Here is a 17,520-nt window from a genome sequence, read left to right as displayed (position 1 = left end):
TTTCTTTCAACACCGATGTGGGTGTCATCATTTCGTTGGAGAGAACACTGACCAAGAGTATAGAACTCACCGACAAACTTTTTCGTGTCACCTATGGTGGAGAGTTGTTCGTTTCGACCATCTTTACCTATACCTGACATAGAACCCACTTCGAATTGAGAAATATTTTTTGTAGTCAGCGTGCAATCAGTTGTAAAAAAGTAAATCAATACGGGACTTACATGAAATAAAAAATTATTTTTATAATTTTTTTTATTCATGTAGGTCCCCCTGAATATAAAAAAAAAAATTTATAATTTTTTTTTATTCATTCCGTACAGCTGAATGCACACCGACTGCAATTGCCGACTATATATAGCAAATCCCATTTCTTTTCCTTTATCCGATTTTATATAATTTAGCCCATCTCTTATCACACCCAGCCCACTCCTGCTTAAATGACTTGTGATTTGGGCCTATTTTGGGCTCTCTCTCATTGGGCCTTGGAGCCCCATTACCACCTCCCAAAAGTAAAAGTTCTGCCAATAACAAGGCAATCAGGTGACCGTTGCCTTCAACTCGACAAGTTGGTGAATATCTTTTAATGTAGTGTGTGTATCTCTTTCAACCATACTACATTAGGAAGACCAAAACCATCCCTTGTCGTGTAAGAAACGGTTTTTAAGCTTTCAGAGGACTCAGACCCCTTACGCCTTCGGTTTTGTCCATGCGTGACGGACAAAGGCTTCAAACCACTTTCATAATTCCCCTTCTTACCCCTAATGTCAAATTGAGTCACCGAAGCATGACTTGTATTCAAAGCTTTTGCATATGATTGCCTTGCCACTGTGGTTGTGCTCGGGTCTTTTTGCTTCAGCTTCATATTGTTGTTCTCATGACCAAATGTGTTCTTGTAGCTTTTCCATGACCCATCTCCATGAATGCAAAATAACAGAGCAGTAAATTTGCGTAACTCGACAACAAATCTCGCCTAACCTAGACCTTTATATCCTTTTGGAATGACTGCAACACCTTGCTGACCTCCACCATATTAGGTAACAGTTAAAAATTTACCATATACGTTAGAGCATCGTTGAGCCACGACGGATCTATTTCCTTAGCACGTGTTTTATGAATTCCAATTGTCTCTTTAAAACACTACTTCCACCACCAGACACTCTATGCCACTACCACTCAAAATTACATACCTCCAAACCCTTTTGCTCTTCACAATTTTTATTGAGGACCTCCATGCTTTTGGTGAAAACTCGAAAGCCTTTGATCCCACCCAAAAGCGCACAAATTGATCTATAATAATCTGTGATCGAAAGTAACATTTTAAAAAAATAAAATAATGAACCTGTGAGCTATTTTCAGCAATCATCACAGAACATAGCCATTAGTGCACTCATTCCTGATGAGAGAGAGTTTCGTAGACCCTTCTGCACTCATTCATAATAACGGTGCAAATATGTTTATTTTGTTTTAGTTTTGACCTCCAATAATCCAACTTTTTTCATGGTACAATCAAAACAGTATTTTTACCCCATCCTTTCATAGAGGGCGAGAAAGATTGAAGGCACAACTATGACGCAACAACGCACTCTCGCCATAATAGCAAAACAAACTAAACCCATCTAGATTGAATCAGGAATATGTGTGTGTGTGTGTGTGTGTGTGTGTGTTATCCAGCCACCTAGATATGCTAAGATCAATTGATAATTTTCCAAAGAGAAAAAAATAAAAGTTAAAGATAGAAATGCCTTCCCATTCGCAATAGCAAAAAGAGAGATACAATATAGATGGAAACCTATGAACATTGAGGTCGACTGCATCATATGTGCATTGGCTCGGGAATGGTAGAGTTGAGGATGTCCAGCAGTGAATTCTGAGGCTCCAATTCCTCATGCCACAATGGAAGTTTGTCGCCTGGGTAGAAATTTCTCGTCACTCCCTCAGAATTTATCTGCACCCATATCAATGTATCAATGACCATCAAAGGGGTTTATTTTGTGAACAAATAAATATATATATATATATCTACTCGGAACTGCTCAGCTAGTAATGTCCCATATAAATCTTACAATGACAGTTCGAACAACACCACCACTTGCGCCATCTCGAGCAATAGCAAGGGAAACCGCCTTCACCACTAATTGCTGAATTACAGCACAAAAAACTGTGAGCATTACAGCTACAAAACATCTAAAAATGATGCTCATGCCAACTCATTTTACAACCAATCAATGTGATGATGACACTTTATACAAAATACTATTTTTAAATTTCAAATTTTACATAATAGATTAGCAACTAGAGATCAATGAGATCAACAGTTCTAATAAATGGTTTACCCTAGTACTCCTTGCTACGCCTCTACAAATAACAAAATAAAACGACAAAAAAAAAAAAAAAAAAAAAACAAATTAAGCACATTACTTCTCCTTTTCTTTTCTTTTTTAATAAGAACTTTGGATACGCCCATGAGAAAAATAATAAAAAAATTTCAAATTAAATTTTCATGTATTCTACTTTGTTTCTCTCTGATTTTGAACCCCAACTTGTTTACTGATGTAAGATAATAACAAGGTCAAGTCTCATGGACTCATGGGAGGACATTTATCATCACCAATTTGTTCCAAGGTGGCAACTGATTTTGCATTTGCAAATTCAAGACCTACATACCTCAGCTTCGTCCTTGGTCATTCCTTCCTTCCATGCCTGATCGAAAAACCCATACAAGTAACTAGAGCCAGATCCTGTGAAACACAGTATGTCAGACTGAATCCCACAACCAAGCAAAAGACATTGCACTGAAGTTGCTAGCACGTATTAAATGAAAGGCATATTGTGTGTGATTTCCTCTTTAATAATAGTTTTGTCAAGTAAATTTCCCCTTTAATAATAGTATAAATTAGTATAATGTAATGTCTGCCCAAGTATAAATACAAAAGAACTCCATATGACTGCTAGTTCTCTGTGATATTGTTTTTGCATAAAGAACCTCAACTACTGGTTTACATATAACAGACTAACAGAAAGCAGTTCATGCAGAGTCATCAATTGCACTCACTACACAAGGATGCCCACATATAATAAAAATCGGACATGCAGGATGCCCACATCCTAAGGTGCAAGGGTATATATATTATTTAGATCAAGAAAAGCATACCTCCAATTGCAAATGGCTGCTCGATTATTGTTCCACCAAGAGGAATTCCGTAAATCTTACCACCTTCATACTTGTCCCACCCACCAACAATTAGGCCAGTTTGTAACATGTTCTGTAAAATCCAAATTTTATTGTAAATCCAAGTAAAAATCCAAATTTTATTGTAAATCCAAGTACACATGTAAACCAGAAATAATTTAGTACAAGTTTATGATAAGTAGAATACTTCAGTACAATGAAATGAAAAAAATCAACTGGCATAAAAAATATATGTACACACCCAAACAAATACACTGTTTTAACCTTCACAATCAAAGTTCTCTTATTTGCCATAAGTGTTAAGGAGCAGCTACAACTGACTCGTCTTCATATGAATGATTGCTTTTATTTTTTTAATTTGATATTCACAAATGATGTGGCATAGCCATAAGGAATTTGGAAGCACAAACAAACTCGGATTATGGACAGCTTTTTTTCATGAAACCATCACATTTACATCCCATTCTTCTCCAACAGAGTTATTAAACTCAAAAAGTGTAAAAAAAGAAAAAAAAAATAAGAAAGAAAGAAAGAAAGAAAGAAAATCTGTTTGGATGCTCAGATTACCATCAAACAGGACTAAATTTGAGAGGTAAAAGAACAACAAAAAAGTCAACTAGGGGCAAGCAAAAGTTTCTTATGTTTGTCTGTACAAAGCAAGAAAGCAATCATATCGAACAATCTAAAGCAGACCCATACCTTGTTACTATAGGCTATAAGCCGGACAAGGTTTGCAGCAACCTTAACAGTTGCAGGCTGCCCTAACTGTATCCTGTGTATATAGATTGAAGATTACAGTACATGAAAACCTGAAAAATGTAATTAACATAGCAAAATTTTAAAGAAACGAGCCAAAGTCCTTCATTGGTAACCAAATGAGGTCAAACTTACCCAACCTTTCATAAACTCATAGATTCAATACAAGCACATCAGCTCATCAATAAAGTGAACTGTGGATGACTCTTAGTAATAAACAAGATATGATTTAGAACCAACACCACTAAAAATAATCAAAGTAAAGTAAGCATCACCGGAACACACTTTTAACAATGGAGGATTTACCTAAACTTGCGAAAATAGAAAACATAAATAAACAAACAGGCAAGAAGGAAACAAGCTCCAACAAGTAGTACATGAAGAAAAATCACAGCAATTTGTTTAAAGTATTATGATCCAAAAGATACAAAGTGCCAAACTATCATACAGTTCAACGGGACGGGGAAACAGACAACAGAACCACTCACGTGTGTTGATGAAGAAAGTAGCGCACATAGTCAGAAACAATCTGTGAATCTGCAGCCTGTAAGAGACAGGCATGTAAATATTATATGGACGCAGACCGGTAGTCATGCATTAGAGTTTTAGCATTTATCACTACTATGTCATCAAAATACTGTCCAGCAAAACATTTTGAGAGTGTGTCCAGCTGGTGGACAGAGCCAACAGCAAAGCAGATAATGCAGTATTACTTCTTTTTTGACAGATGCATGAACTCATTTTGAAAACATTTGATGCATTGGAAAACAACCAAGTATCCGTGATTCCATATGCTTCAAAATTTTAGGAATAAAACGATTTACTGACTAAAGAAAGGTTTAGAATTAAAGCGTTTTCACCATCAGCAACTGAAAGGATTGAAACTCCAGAAAATTTAAAAAAAAAAAAGAAAAAATCAGGAGCCACGAGGAGAGTGAGTTCTGAGAAAGAGTAATACCGATCCCGAGCGACAAACATAGACATTATCTGTTAGCTGCGTAATCTTGTCAGACGCGCGATTAGCAACATATACTCCTACCAAAAGAACAATGAAGTCAAACAGATAATTTCTCCAATTTTCAAATTACATAAAATAAAGAAGTATCTGCAATTTTTAAATTGATAACGAAATTTCACTCAAACCGATTGACCACCAACATATACTGCTAATGGATAAATGCAGAGTAACCAAACAGAAAATGAAGAAAAGTGAAAGAAACCAAAAATGATGATTACGGTGATAGGGTAAAAATACCAGTGCTGGTCCGAGAGTCGGCTCCGAGAACAACACCTCCGTTGTAAGTGACGCCGATAATGGTCGTGCCCATGGAGTGAGGGGCGTTTAGATCGGCCTTGATAAGATCCATGTCCGAATGAGTAAAAATCCGGATTTCCAGAGGAATCAGAGAGAGAGTGTAGGAAAGAGGAGTTTTGGTTTCAGCGTTATATGCACCCAAGAGAATAATAAGAAACAGAAAATAACTTCGGGAAGAAGTTTGGTTATAAGGAGTGCCCACGGTTTTTTTTTTTATTTTTAAAAAAAAAAAGATAGTGCTCACGTATTGTTGAGGTCCATCAGAAGAGTTACACTATACAACTACTCACTGTTCACCCATGTGACGTCCCCAAATTTTGTTTGGGATCGGAAGGACATTTGAAGCGTCGAGACATGCAACACAAGGTTACCTGCCCCCGTTCATGACATATAAGATGCAATGTTCCTAACATGCATCTAACATTATGCAATATTCGCAGCGGATAATTTTTTTCTTTAGCAATACTATGCACCAAATTGAAAATATCTCAAATGCTTAAAACATACTTCATACATAAAGACTCATTGAGTAGATCACAACACTAGTCCAAAATGGTTATGATCCAAAAAATACTAAAGATGCAACTCCATTGTACAAATAGTAATTTATGTTAACTACTATATTAACATTGACGTCGCACCGTCGCTTAGTCAACTGTGTCTAGTTGATCAGCTCCTGATTCTTCTTCAGGTCCTGTAACAAGATCTACCATTCGGGGGGAATGGTAGTTGGGACTACCAAAGTGAGATTTGATTACAAATCTCAGTAAGTTAACAAAAAACTTTCACACAAGCTAATGATGCATGCATGACAGTAAAAGCATAAATGCATAATCAAATTCATAAGTAATTAAAGCATAACTTGGCGTACAATATAGCATAATTGACATAACTTAAATTGAAATATGAACTGAACTTGACTTGACATGAACTTGATCTGAAACTTGACTTAACATGAAAAATACATACTCCACAGTTGTTGTGGCCCCATGTATTCTACACAAACTTGACTTAACATGAAAAATACATACTCCACAGTTGTTGTGGCCCCATGTATTCTACGTGTAAATACATACTCCACAGTTGTTGTGGCCTCATGTATTTTACGAAAACTTATTCTTTAACTGCTTAAATACATACTCCACAGTTGTTGTGGCCCCATGTATTCTACGTGACACAATTGCTGTGTCTCACGTAGTGTATGCGTCACAATTGCTGTGACTCCATACATAAGTAATCAAGATGAAACGTGACTGGAATACGAAATGACTGAAGCCCTGACGTAACATAACGTGACTTGAATATAACTTGAAATACATGACCAACTTAAGATAGAAATATTTCGTAACATTGCATAACATATAATAGACAACATATTTAACATGACATATTTATAACAGTGAATATTACATGACTTGACATACATGTAATAGATGGCATACTTAGCATGACGTACTTGTAAGGTACAATAATACATGACAGAATATATTATGTAACAGATAAAAATTGACGACAGAATAAATTCTGTATAATAGACAATTACGTGATAACTTGGCATGGCATGACATATATGATAACATACATACATACACTGTAGTTCCTTTACTTAGCACACATACACAGTAGACTGCTAGTAAGTTAAAAGCTAACTTACCTCGATCTCCGCGTTTCTTATAAAACTTCAAGTGCGACCACGAGGAACTGTAATTTGTGATTCTAAAAGTTAGAACTAAATCACTAAATATTTGAAATATGGAAAATACTAACTTAAAGAGTAAAATTTTTATTTTACTCTCTACATGTGGGAAAATGACCGTTTTACCCATAACTTAAGGATTTTGCATACTAACTCTAAAAGTTTCTAAAATTTACATTCCTCATGTAAATTTTGTCCTAAACTTAAATATCAACTCAGAAAAATTTAAAACAAAACACAACTATGAAGAACACACTATGGCCGAAACATCCATAGGCCATTTCCCTTGATTTTTGTTGCAATTCCTTCCAACTTCAAAACTCATGCTTAAACCAAAATTTTGCAACAAATATCTTCCAATCATAAGTTCAAAACCATACTTAAAACATCCATTTAGAAAAAACTAATAATCAACACTAAACTTTTTTGTAAAAAGATCCAAGCACTTGAATCACAAGTTTTGACTTTAAATCAAAACATCTCCAAGAATTTCAAAAATCAAATCTTACTTCTAACATATTCATAATATCATCCTAACATCAACCATGCTTTAAATCATCAAACTAAAGTCACCAAAATCACAAAATAACATTTGGAGTTTTTGATTTTACACTTAGTCCAAAAACAGAAACTTTTTCCTCAACTAGTTTTGATAAATCTCTTGATCTATGACTTATAAATATATGATCTTCAAACCAAACCATTACATGGTTTAAAAAGATGTCATAAAACATATATAAGCTTCTAATTCAAGATCACATGGTTAGAAATTAACCAAAACATAAATTTAGCCAAGAATATCCACACTTTAGCTTATCTGAATATCTCTTTGCATAAAATTTCATATCTTTGAAACTAACATCAAATATCTTCAAAATAATAATATAACATGTATATAAGATGTTTAGGATCCTCCAATAAAATTATCAAAGTCATTAGAATAGGTTTGGACCACCAAAGAGTTAAACTTTCTCAAAACAGAAACTGTTTTTCCTGTTCCAGTTTCTAAGTTTCTAAATTTAAGAAAATCTTTCATCAAAACCTTTAATCATGTAAAACTCCTCAACCAATAGTCATATATACATGTTAACAATACTCCATAAAAATTTCGAACCAATATCTATCCATTAGCTTGGTCAAAAACGCCAAACTATAACATATTCTCCAGTTTATCTCCCAGAATGACCTTTCTATAGTTTACACAATATTTGACTGACCAAATGATCTTCAAATGAGGAAAATAGGATATCCATGTAAACTAGACTAAAAAAGGAACAACTTATATGAAGGAGACTTTATGATAAAACACTTACAACAACTTCGAAATGGGCGTGCAAAAGAACTCCTAAAAGCTGTCCGAGAGAGAGTGTTTGATATTCTTTCAATGGAAAGTGTAAATGAAGATAATTTCGTGGGGAGAGGTGGCTGGAGATACTTATGTATGAGATATGGAAGAGATGAGGCTGGAGTTGAGAGTTGAGTGTAGTTTTCTCCTACCAAAATATCTATAAAAGATTATCTCATAATATTATATCCAATAGTATCTACAAAAAATCAACTTAAGATATTTTTATCTAATAATATCTATAAAAATCAACTCAAAATATTTTTACCTAATAATATTCATGAAAATTACCTCAAGATATTTCTTTTTATCCAATAATATCTACAGTTTTGAACAGACGTTTTGACCGAAAATATGAAAAAATATTATTGCGCCATAAGACTTTAAATAACCCTCCGAGTCTAATGGCACAAACCATAATATATTTTGACACTTCTAACTATCTCCAATAATCAAAAACACACTTCTGATACCATAGTAAATAATAACACCAACTATGTAGTTAGACAACAACCTATACAATTAATGGATTGGTGAAAACTTATGGGATTTTCACGAGGTTCCTAAAGTTAATAGAAATTTCACAATTGAATTTCTAGCGGGCTGTTACAACCCAACCTCCACACTCCAACCTACGTGGCTTTCTTTTTTTAATTAAAACACGAGTTTTGATCAGAACATTTCAATTTCTCCCCCCCTCCCCCGGTTCGTCTTCACTTTCTTCAGAACTCTTCCCCGCGTTCTCTCCTCCACGCCCTCAGCTCGTGTCCTTTGCCGGCCTGACCCTCTCCCCGCCTCGGCATCACTAGGGAACTGTGTGGGTTCATCACTTCGTCACGGTGGAACAAAAGTTCCCCTCTGGATGCACCATTTCTGTACGGGTTCTCCAGCCTCACGGTTTCGGCACGATTTCAGTCCCCGCCCCGGCATCACTACTAAATTTATGCCATTCTCGGATGAGAATATACCCAAACTCAGCAACCATTAAAAGACAAAATATAGATCTAACAAATACAAAACTAAGGAAGGAAAGAGACATTTTGGAAGGCAGAGATTAAAAAGAAAAATAAAAATAAAAATAAAGTGCCTTCGGGGATGGCGAGAAGAGGCTGAAGGAAGTGAGTCAGATGGGTGGGTCTTGGAATCCGTCGAGGATGATTTCTTCTAGGGTTCGGAATTGAAAGGGGTGAGAGAAATGAGTCTTTGTTCAAGGGAGAGAGACGTGAAGGGCAATGGGTGAAAGAGAAGAGTCTCACAATAATGGTAGAGGGTAGCTGTATTTAGGGGAGACGAAGAAGAGGGAGAAGAGTCTGAGGTGAGGGCGTCGGATTGAGGGGTGATGGAGAAGAGAGAGTGCGTAGGGAGCAGAGTAAAGGGCAACCCGGTTTATTTTGATAATAAACCGTGACGTGGAAGGAGTTGTCACAACCCCCAGGAGATTTGCCCGGGACCACACCTCGGCACGACCCATGGAGGGTCAGGACAGTCACATGGCTAGTCTGCTTGCATGTCTTGGCTCAAACCATGACACGCAGTGGGCGAGCATGGAGGCTACTGACCACGTGCAGACCATGCGTGCAGGCTTGCACGTGCCCTTGAGCGTGCATCTGCGCGCATGCATGCGTGCCCCCACACCAGCTAGCAAGGCCAGTGGTGTGCCCCCACAGGCACGCCATCCAGCGCACGGCTCCAACCCGTGCCTTGCAAAGCAGGTTAGTGGCATGCCTCGCGGCGTGCCATCCAGCGCATGGCTCCAGCCCATGCCTTGCGGAGCAGGTCAGTGGCATGCCCACCAGGCATGCCATCCAGCGCATGGCTCTAGCCCATGCCTTGAAGACTCAGCCCCTAGGCCACCAGCCTCGGCCATGCCGTGCACCATCATGACTTACCTTCAGCAAGCCATGCCCATCATGCCGTGCACCACCATGGCTCACCTTCAGCAAGCCATGCCCACCATGCCGTGCACCACCATGGCTCACCATCAGCTAGCCATGCCGCACCACCCTGGCTCACCATCAGCCAACCATGCCGCGCACTACCATGGCTCACCACCCAGCAAGCCATGACCGCACCACCTGACCATGGACCAATCTGACCACCGTGCACCACCTAGCCCACCATGGGCCATGCATGCCACGGCTAGCCTTGGTCCATGACCATTATCTTGTTATTTATTTTATTTATTTAATTTGCTTTATTTATTTATTTTCTAGGGACCTATTGGGAGTTTCCAATTTGTTTTTCTTATAAATAGGACCTCCTTCATTTGCTTTAGGATCTTTTGGCAAACTCCTAGAGGGAAGACATTTGTTTGAGAGATTACAAACTGGTGCCTTTGCACTTAGGCTTTTTGGGTGCAATTCGTGAATCCCAAAGAGAGAATCACACTTTGCAATTCGTGAATAAGTGTGATTCAATCTATCTTGTTCTTATAACTTGGTGCAATTCGTGAATCCAAGTTGTGTTTATCAATCTATGAGGTTTATTCATTACTTGTGCAATCCATGAATCAAGTATTGATTATCCTTTTTATGTGTTTGTTCATTCAAGTTCATTAGTATTTTGCTATTGTTCTTGAGTGTTCTTCATTTTGTTCTTCATTGTTCATGCATGTTCTTCATTGTATTCATGCGTGTTCATCCTTGTTCTTGAGGTGATTCTTATTGAATTTGGCTTATTCAATCCGTCCAACCCTCAAAATCGCCCACCATACTGTTTGTCAACTTTCCATAGTTGATTGCTTCATCCATTTTACCCTAGCCGACCACCCCACTTTCCAATTAAGATTCCTATCATTTAGGAATCCTAATTGATCCCTAAAATCACTCTCATAATCAGCCATTCATATCTCCATCATATCCCAAGATTTTAGGAGAGTCATCTCCAAGATTTGAGGGAAATCATCTTCCAAAATTTTAGGAAACTTCCTAAAATCTCCCCTCCACCAAATTTCGGCCAGCCCTAGCCATTCCCTCCACATCACTCATCTTCAATCCTAGCCACCTATCTTACATTTTCCAAACCCTAAACACATCATCCAAACCCTAAGCCTATCTTCCAAGTGGCACCTACACCATAGCACTCACTAGTGCCGTGCGCCCATCACCTTTGAACCACACCATCACTCTTCATCTTCCATCACTCCATACACCCATCTTAGTCTAAACATTTAACCCCACCATCTCCAAGTGGTCATATTGACCACCTTTGCACGTGAGCCAAGCAAGAGAGGAACCAATGTTCGGTCATCACAAGGCCACTATTGGCGTGGAGGACTTGGTGTTTTGGGTCTAGACCGAGGACCCCAACACTAATTGGTGCTTTCATTGAGAGGATTCTTGTTTGGTGATTTTGAGAAGTTCTCACTTCTCCAAGAGGTAAACAACGCAATAACTCAATCTTGTGAATTTGATTGGGAGGTCCACAGAGGATCTCGACATTGTTTACTTTCTTGTTGCTTGTGAAATTGTGAAATTGAAGTTTGGGGGTTGAGGTAGAGGACGGAGTAGTGTTACTTGAAGGGGTCGGCCACCTTTGAAGGTGGAGGACCCGTGGTAGGACTTGTGCTTGTGCAAGAGGGGTTGTCCATCCACATAGGTGGGCAACTCAAGGTTGGACCTTTGAGGACTTTCCCTACGTCCAAAGAGTATTCAAGTTGCTGTCCAGGCTCCATCAAATAGAGAGTTTTCAGTTTGCAAGTCGGTTTGCAAGTGTTTGAGAAGCTAGTTTGCAAGCGCCATGTCCGGGGTGAATGTAGAAACCGAAGGAGAGAGGAGTTCCAACCGGGAACGCCTTGATATGCTTGAGGGGCATACATCTAAGATCATGGACATTCTTGGTGAGGTCAACACTAACATGACCGAACTAAGGATGGCCTTGAATGCCACCTCTCGGGATAGCATTGAGAGTAGAAGATCCTTAGATTCTATACGGAGAGAGAACCATGAGAGCATAGAAAGGTTGGAGAGAAGACTTGTTGAAGACCAAGGGCAACGCCATGAGACTAATGGACAAAAGCATGATGCTTTTGTTGATGGTGTAGAAACAAGTGTGACCAAATCCATGCATGTGCCACCTAGAGATGAGTTGAGAAGAGGAGGTCGTGTTGAGAACAACCATGTGGCCGTGGAGAGATGGATCCATGATGAGGGGAATCGTACTAGATCCCCAACCATGAGAGGAGAACCACATGGGGTGAGGTATGAGATCCCAAGGCATGAGAATGGCCATGAGGCCAAGTATGAGCATGATAGAGAGAGGCCTTTGGGCCATGATAACCGGTATGAGAGAAGACACTATGACCGTGAGAGAGATGGAGGACATCATGGTAGAAGAGATGGTGATGGTCACCATTATGACGAGAGAGTTGGAAACCGGACTTATGACCGGAGACCAAAGAGACCCAAGGTGGACTTCCCTAAGTTCAATGGGGGGGATCCATATGAGTGGTTGGATAAGGTGGATCACTATTTTCGGGTGTATGATGTGCCAAGAAGAGAAAGAGTGTCTACGGCTTGTTTTTATCTAGAGGGAAGAGCAAGCAAATGGTAGCGTTGGCTTCGGGATCAATATGACAAAGAGAGGAAGCGCCTAGGTTGGACCGCCTTTGAAAAAGAATTTTTGATGCAATTTGGACCTTCACCAATTATCAACCATCATGGGCAATTGGCAAAGTTGAAACAAGAGGGAAAGTACAACATTATATCGAGGAGTTTCGGCAACTCCAAACCTTGGTTAGGGGTTGGTCCGAATAGGCACTAATTGGTACTTTTGTAGATGGGTTGAAACCTTGACTTGCCAAGGAGATAAAGTTGAAGCAACCAAAAAGTTTGCAAGAAGTTATGAGAATGGCGGAGATTCTTGAAGAGAGTACTCACATTGAGAAGCGTCATTCTAAGGATATGGGGAGCAAAGTTTCAAAACTTTTGCAAACCAAAGTTCCTTGGAAAGGTAAGGAGGGACAAGCGAGTGCATCAAAACCAAAGCCATATGAAGTGAAGAAGTTGTCTAGAGAAGAGGTCCAAGAGAGGATAAAGAAGGGTCTTTGTTTCAAGTGTGGTGACAAATGGAGCAAATAGCACAAGTGTAGGGCCGGGCAAGCAAATGTATTGCTTGAAGATAAAAGCAATGAGGTAGAAGATGAGACACATGAAGAGACATCTAGTGAAGAGTTGGAGCAAGAGAGGGCCGAATCTAGTGAATCACTAGAGGAGGCCGAATTGTCCTTGAATGCCATTTCGGGTGTACCTAGACCCACTTCAATGAGACTTATGGCATGGGTAGGGAAGTTTGAGGTGACTCTTTTGGTGGATAGTGGATCTACCCACAACTTTGTCAACTCCAATATTGTCATCAAGATTGGGTTGAAGCCGTGTGCTATAAACCCATTTGAGGTGAAAGTTGCAAATGGGGACAAGTTGAAGTGTGAAGAGATTGTCAAGGAAGTGAAGATGAACATACAAGGTGTGAGGATTGTAGCTGATCTTCATGTCTTGGCACTTGGAGGTCTTGAGATTGTATTGGGCGACGCTTGGCTTAGAAGCGTTGGAAGAGTGATCAATGATTATGGGAAGATGACCATGGAATTCAAGCTTGGGACCAAGAAGCATATGTGGACAACTTTGATACCTAAGGAAGAGAAGTCTTGTGCGGCTTTGATATCCGAGGAGAACTACTTGTTGTGGACTACTTATGAAGAAGATGATCCCATGTTGATGGCCTTGAGTAGGGCTGAATGGAGAGTGTGGGACAAGATTAGAGAGGCCACACGCCTTGATGCACGGGCCTTGGAGATTATTGAGCTACTTGATGCCCAAGGTGGAGGAGTGGTTGGTTTCAAAGTAAGAGACAGTCTCATCTATTTCAAGGGGTATGTCTATGTCCCTAATGTGCTGAATTTGAGGAAAGAGATTCTTGATCACTTCCATAATAGTAAGGAAGGGGGCCACTCGGGGTGGCTAAGAACCTACATTAGATTGAAACATTTTTTCTATCGGGAAGCTCAAGAAAGAAGTGAAGAAGATAGTAGCCGAGTGTGATATATGTTAAAAATCCAAGTATGACACAAGGCCACCATCCAGATTGTTACAACCATTGCCAATTCCAAACAATATTTGGGAGGAGTTGTCAATGGATTTCATTGAAGGCTTACCTACAAGTGGGGGTTATGAAGTGATCTTTGTGGTGATCGATCGACTTAGTAAGTATGCACACTTCATTCCTCTCAAGCATCCATACACGGCCAAGAGTGTGGCCAAGGCCTTCATTGATAATGTAGTAAAGTTGCATGGGTTCCCTAAAAGTATTGTGTCGGATCGAGATAGAGTTTTCATGAGTACATTTTGGAAGGAATTGTTTGAGTTGCAAGGTAGTAAGTTGAAGGCTAGTTCCTCATATCATCCACAAACCGATGGACAAACCGAAGTTGTCAATCGAACACTTGAACAATACTTGAGATGCTATTGCCATGAAGAACAAAAGAGATGGGGAGAGTACCGTACATGGGCTGAGTATTGGTATAATACTTCATTTCATGCATCAATTCTAAGAAGCCCGTTTGAAGTAGTCTATGGGAGGTCACCACCCATGTTGGTGAACTATGAGCATGGGACGGCTAGAAACAATGAAGTTGAGCAAGAGTTGATGACTAGAGATGAGATCTTGGTCAAGGTCAAGAAAGAGCTCAAGAGAGAATGAAGAAGTATTATGATGAAGGGAGAAGTGTAGTTTCATTTGAGGTAGGCGACTATGTCTACTTGAAATTGCAACTGTTTGGCCAAAAGACCTTGAGGAAGAAGATGACTATGAAACTCTCCAAGAAATACTATGGGCCTTTTAAAGTATTGGAAAGGTTGGGGGAGGTAGCTTATAGATTGGAACTTCCCCCATCATCTAAACTTCACCCAGTTTTTCATGTAACTTTGTTGAAGAAGAGGATTGGGGACCCGAGCCATATTGTGGAAGAGCTTCCTAACTTTGATGATGAGGGGAAGATGCTCTTACAACCAAGAGCGGTTCTTGAATATAGGATAGTGACTCGAGGGGGGACAAGGAGGAAGGTATGGCAAGTATTGATCCAATGGCAAGGGGTGCCGAGAGAGGAGGCATCATGGGAGGATTATGATGACATGGTGTCGAGGTATCCAAATTTGATCCTTGAGGGCAAGGATGTGCTTGAAGGAAGGGGGAATGTCACAACTCCCAAGAGATTTGCCCGGGACCACACCTCGGCACGACCCATGGAGGGTCAGGACAGTCACATGGCTAGTCTGCTTGCATGCCTTGGCTCAAACCATGACACGCAGCGGGCGAGCATGGAGGCTACTGACCACATGCAGACCATGTGTGCAGGCTTGCGCATGCCCTTGAGCGTGCATCTGCGCTCATGCATGCGTGCCCCCACACCACCTAGCAAGGCCAGTGGCGTGCCCCCACAGGCACGCCATCCAGCGCACGGCTCCAGCCCATGCCTTGCAAAGCAGGTTAGTGGTATGCCTCGCGGCGTGCCATCCAACGCATGGCTCCAGCCCATGCCTTGCGGAGCAGGTCAGTGGCATGCCCACCAGGCATGCCATCCAGTGCATAGCTCTAGCCCATGCCTTGCAGACTCAGCGCCTAGGCCACCAACCTCGGCCATGCCGTGCACCATCATGGCTTACCTTCAGCAAGCCATGCCCATCATGCCGTGCACCACCATGGCTCACCTTCAGCAAGTCATGCCCACCATGCCGTGCACCACCATGGCTCACCATCAGCTAGCCATGCCGCACCACCCTGGCTCACCATTAGCCAGCCATGCCGCGCACCACCATGGCTCACTACCCAGCAAGCCATGACCGCACCACCTGACCATGGACCAACCTGACCACCGTGCACCACCTAGCCCACCGTGGGCCATGCATGCTACGGCTAGCCTTGGTCCATGGCCATTATCTTGTTATTTATTTTATTTATTTAATTTGCTTTATTTATTTATTTTCTAGGGACCTATTGGGGGTTTCCAATTTGTTTTTATAGGACCTCCTTCATTTGCTTTAGGATCTTTTGGCAAACTCCTAGAGGGAAGACATTTGTTTGAGAGATCACAAATTGGTGCCTTTGCACTTAGGCTTTTTGGGTACAATTCGTGAATCCCAAAGAGAGAATCACACTTTGCAATTCGTGAATAAGTGTGATTCAATCTATCTTGTTCTTGCAACTTGGTGCAATTCGTAAATCCAAGTTATGTTTATCAATCTATGAGGTTTATTCATTACTTGTGCAATCCGTAAATCAAGTATTGATTATCCTTTTTATGTGTTTGTTCATTCAAGTTCATTAGTATTTTGTTATTGTTCTTGAGTGTTCTTCATTGTTCATGCATGTTCTTCATTGTGTTCATGCGTTCTTCATTGTGTTCATGCGTGTTCATCCTTGTTCTTGAGGCGATTCTTATTGAATTTGGCTCATTCAATCCGTCCAACCCCTCAAAATCGCCCACCATAGTGTTTGTCAACTTTCCATAGTTGATTGCTTCATCCATTTTATCCTAGCCGACCACCCCACTTTCCAATTAAGATTCCTATCATTTAGGAATCCTAATTGATCCCTAAAATCACTCCCATAATCAGCCATTCATATCTCCATCATATCCCAAGATTTTAGGAGAGTCATCTCCAAGATTTTAGGAAACTTCCTAAAATCTCCTCTCCACCAAATTTCGGCCAGCCCTAGCCATTTCCTCCACATCACTCATCTTCAATCCTAGCCACCCATCTTACATTTTCCAAACCCTAAACACATCATCCAAACCCTAAGCCTATCTTCCAAGTGGCGCCTACACCATAGCACTCACTAGTGCCGTGCGCCCATCACCTTTGAACCACACCATCACTCTTCATCTTCCATCACTCCATACACCCATCTTAGTCTAAACACTTAATCCCACCATCCCCAAGTGGTCATATTGACCACCTTTGCACGTGAGCCAAGTAAGAGAGGAATCAAGGTTCGGTCATCACAAGGCCACCATTGGCGTGGAGGACTTGGTGTTTTGGGTCTAGACCGAGGACCCCAACAGAAGTGTGGCGTGCGTTAGGCAAACCAGAGGCTGAGTAGCTTTTTTTACATCAGAATGCCTTTTATAATGGGAGAGAGATAAATTAAGGGAAGCCGACCAATGGCCAGTGGCCACGTTAATGTGATTCTTTTTTTTTTACCCCACTTTTTCTGTCATTATT

At 40.4% G+C, this 17,520-nt stretch overlaps 2 protein-coding genes across 2 annotated transcripts; one reads left to right on the top strand and one right to left on the bottom strand.

Moving 5' to 3' along the window:
• Positions 1-1,591: 1,591 nt before the first annotated feature.
• LOC122317850 (proteasome subunit beta type-6-like) lies at positions 1,592-5,419 on the bottom strand. The gene is made up of 8 exons (XM_043134893.1): positions 5,202-5,419; positions 4,905-4,981; positions 4,435-4,490; positions 3,890-3,962; positions 3,152-3,263; positions 2,665-2,738; positions 2,064-2,138; positions 1,592-1,945 (listed from the first exon to the last, which is right to left on the bottom strand). The coding sequence occupies exons 1-8, from the start codon at positions 5,311-5,313 to the stop codon at positions 1,814-1,816; spliced, it is 711 nt and encodes a 236-aa protein (XP_042990827.1). The 5' UTR covers positions 5,314-5,419; the 3' UTR covers positions 1,592-1,813.
• Positions 5,420-12,040: 6,621 nt separating this feature from the next.
• Positions 12,041-12,853, top strand: LOC122318678. Its single transcript, XM_043136244.1, has one exon. The coding sequence runs from the start codon at positions 12,041-12,043 to the stop codon at positions 12,851-12,853; it is 813 nt and encodes a 270-aa protein (XP_042992178.1).
• The last annotated feature ends 4,667 nt before the right edge of the window (positions 12,854-17,520 follow it).

Source organism: Carya illinoinensis, chromosome 8 (assembly GCF_018687715.1).
Source record: "Carya illinoinensis cultivar Pawnee chromosome 8, C.illinoinensisPawnee_v1, whole genome shotgun sequence".
In the NCBI taxonomy this organism is placed as follows: domain Eukaryota; kingdom Viridiplantae; phylum Streptophyta; class Magnoliopsida; order Fagales; family Juglandaceae; genus Carya; species Carya illinoinensis.
Note: the sequence above shows the minus strand (reverse complement) of the source record. Positions and strands in the feature narration are given on the sequence as shown.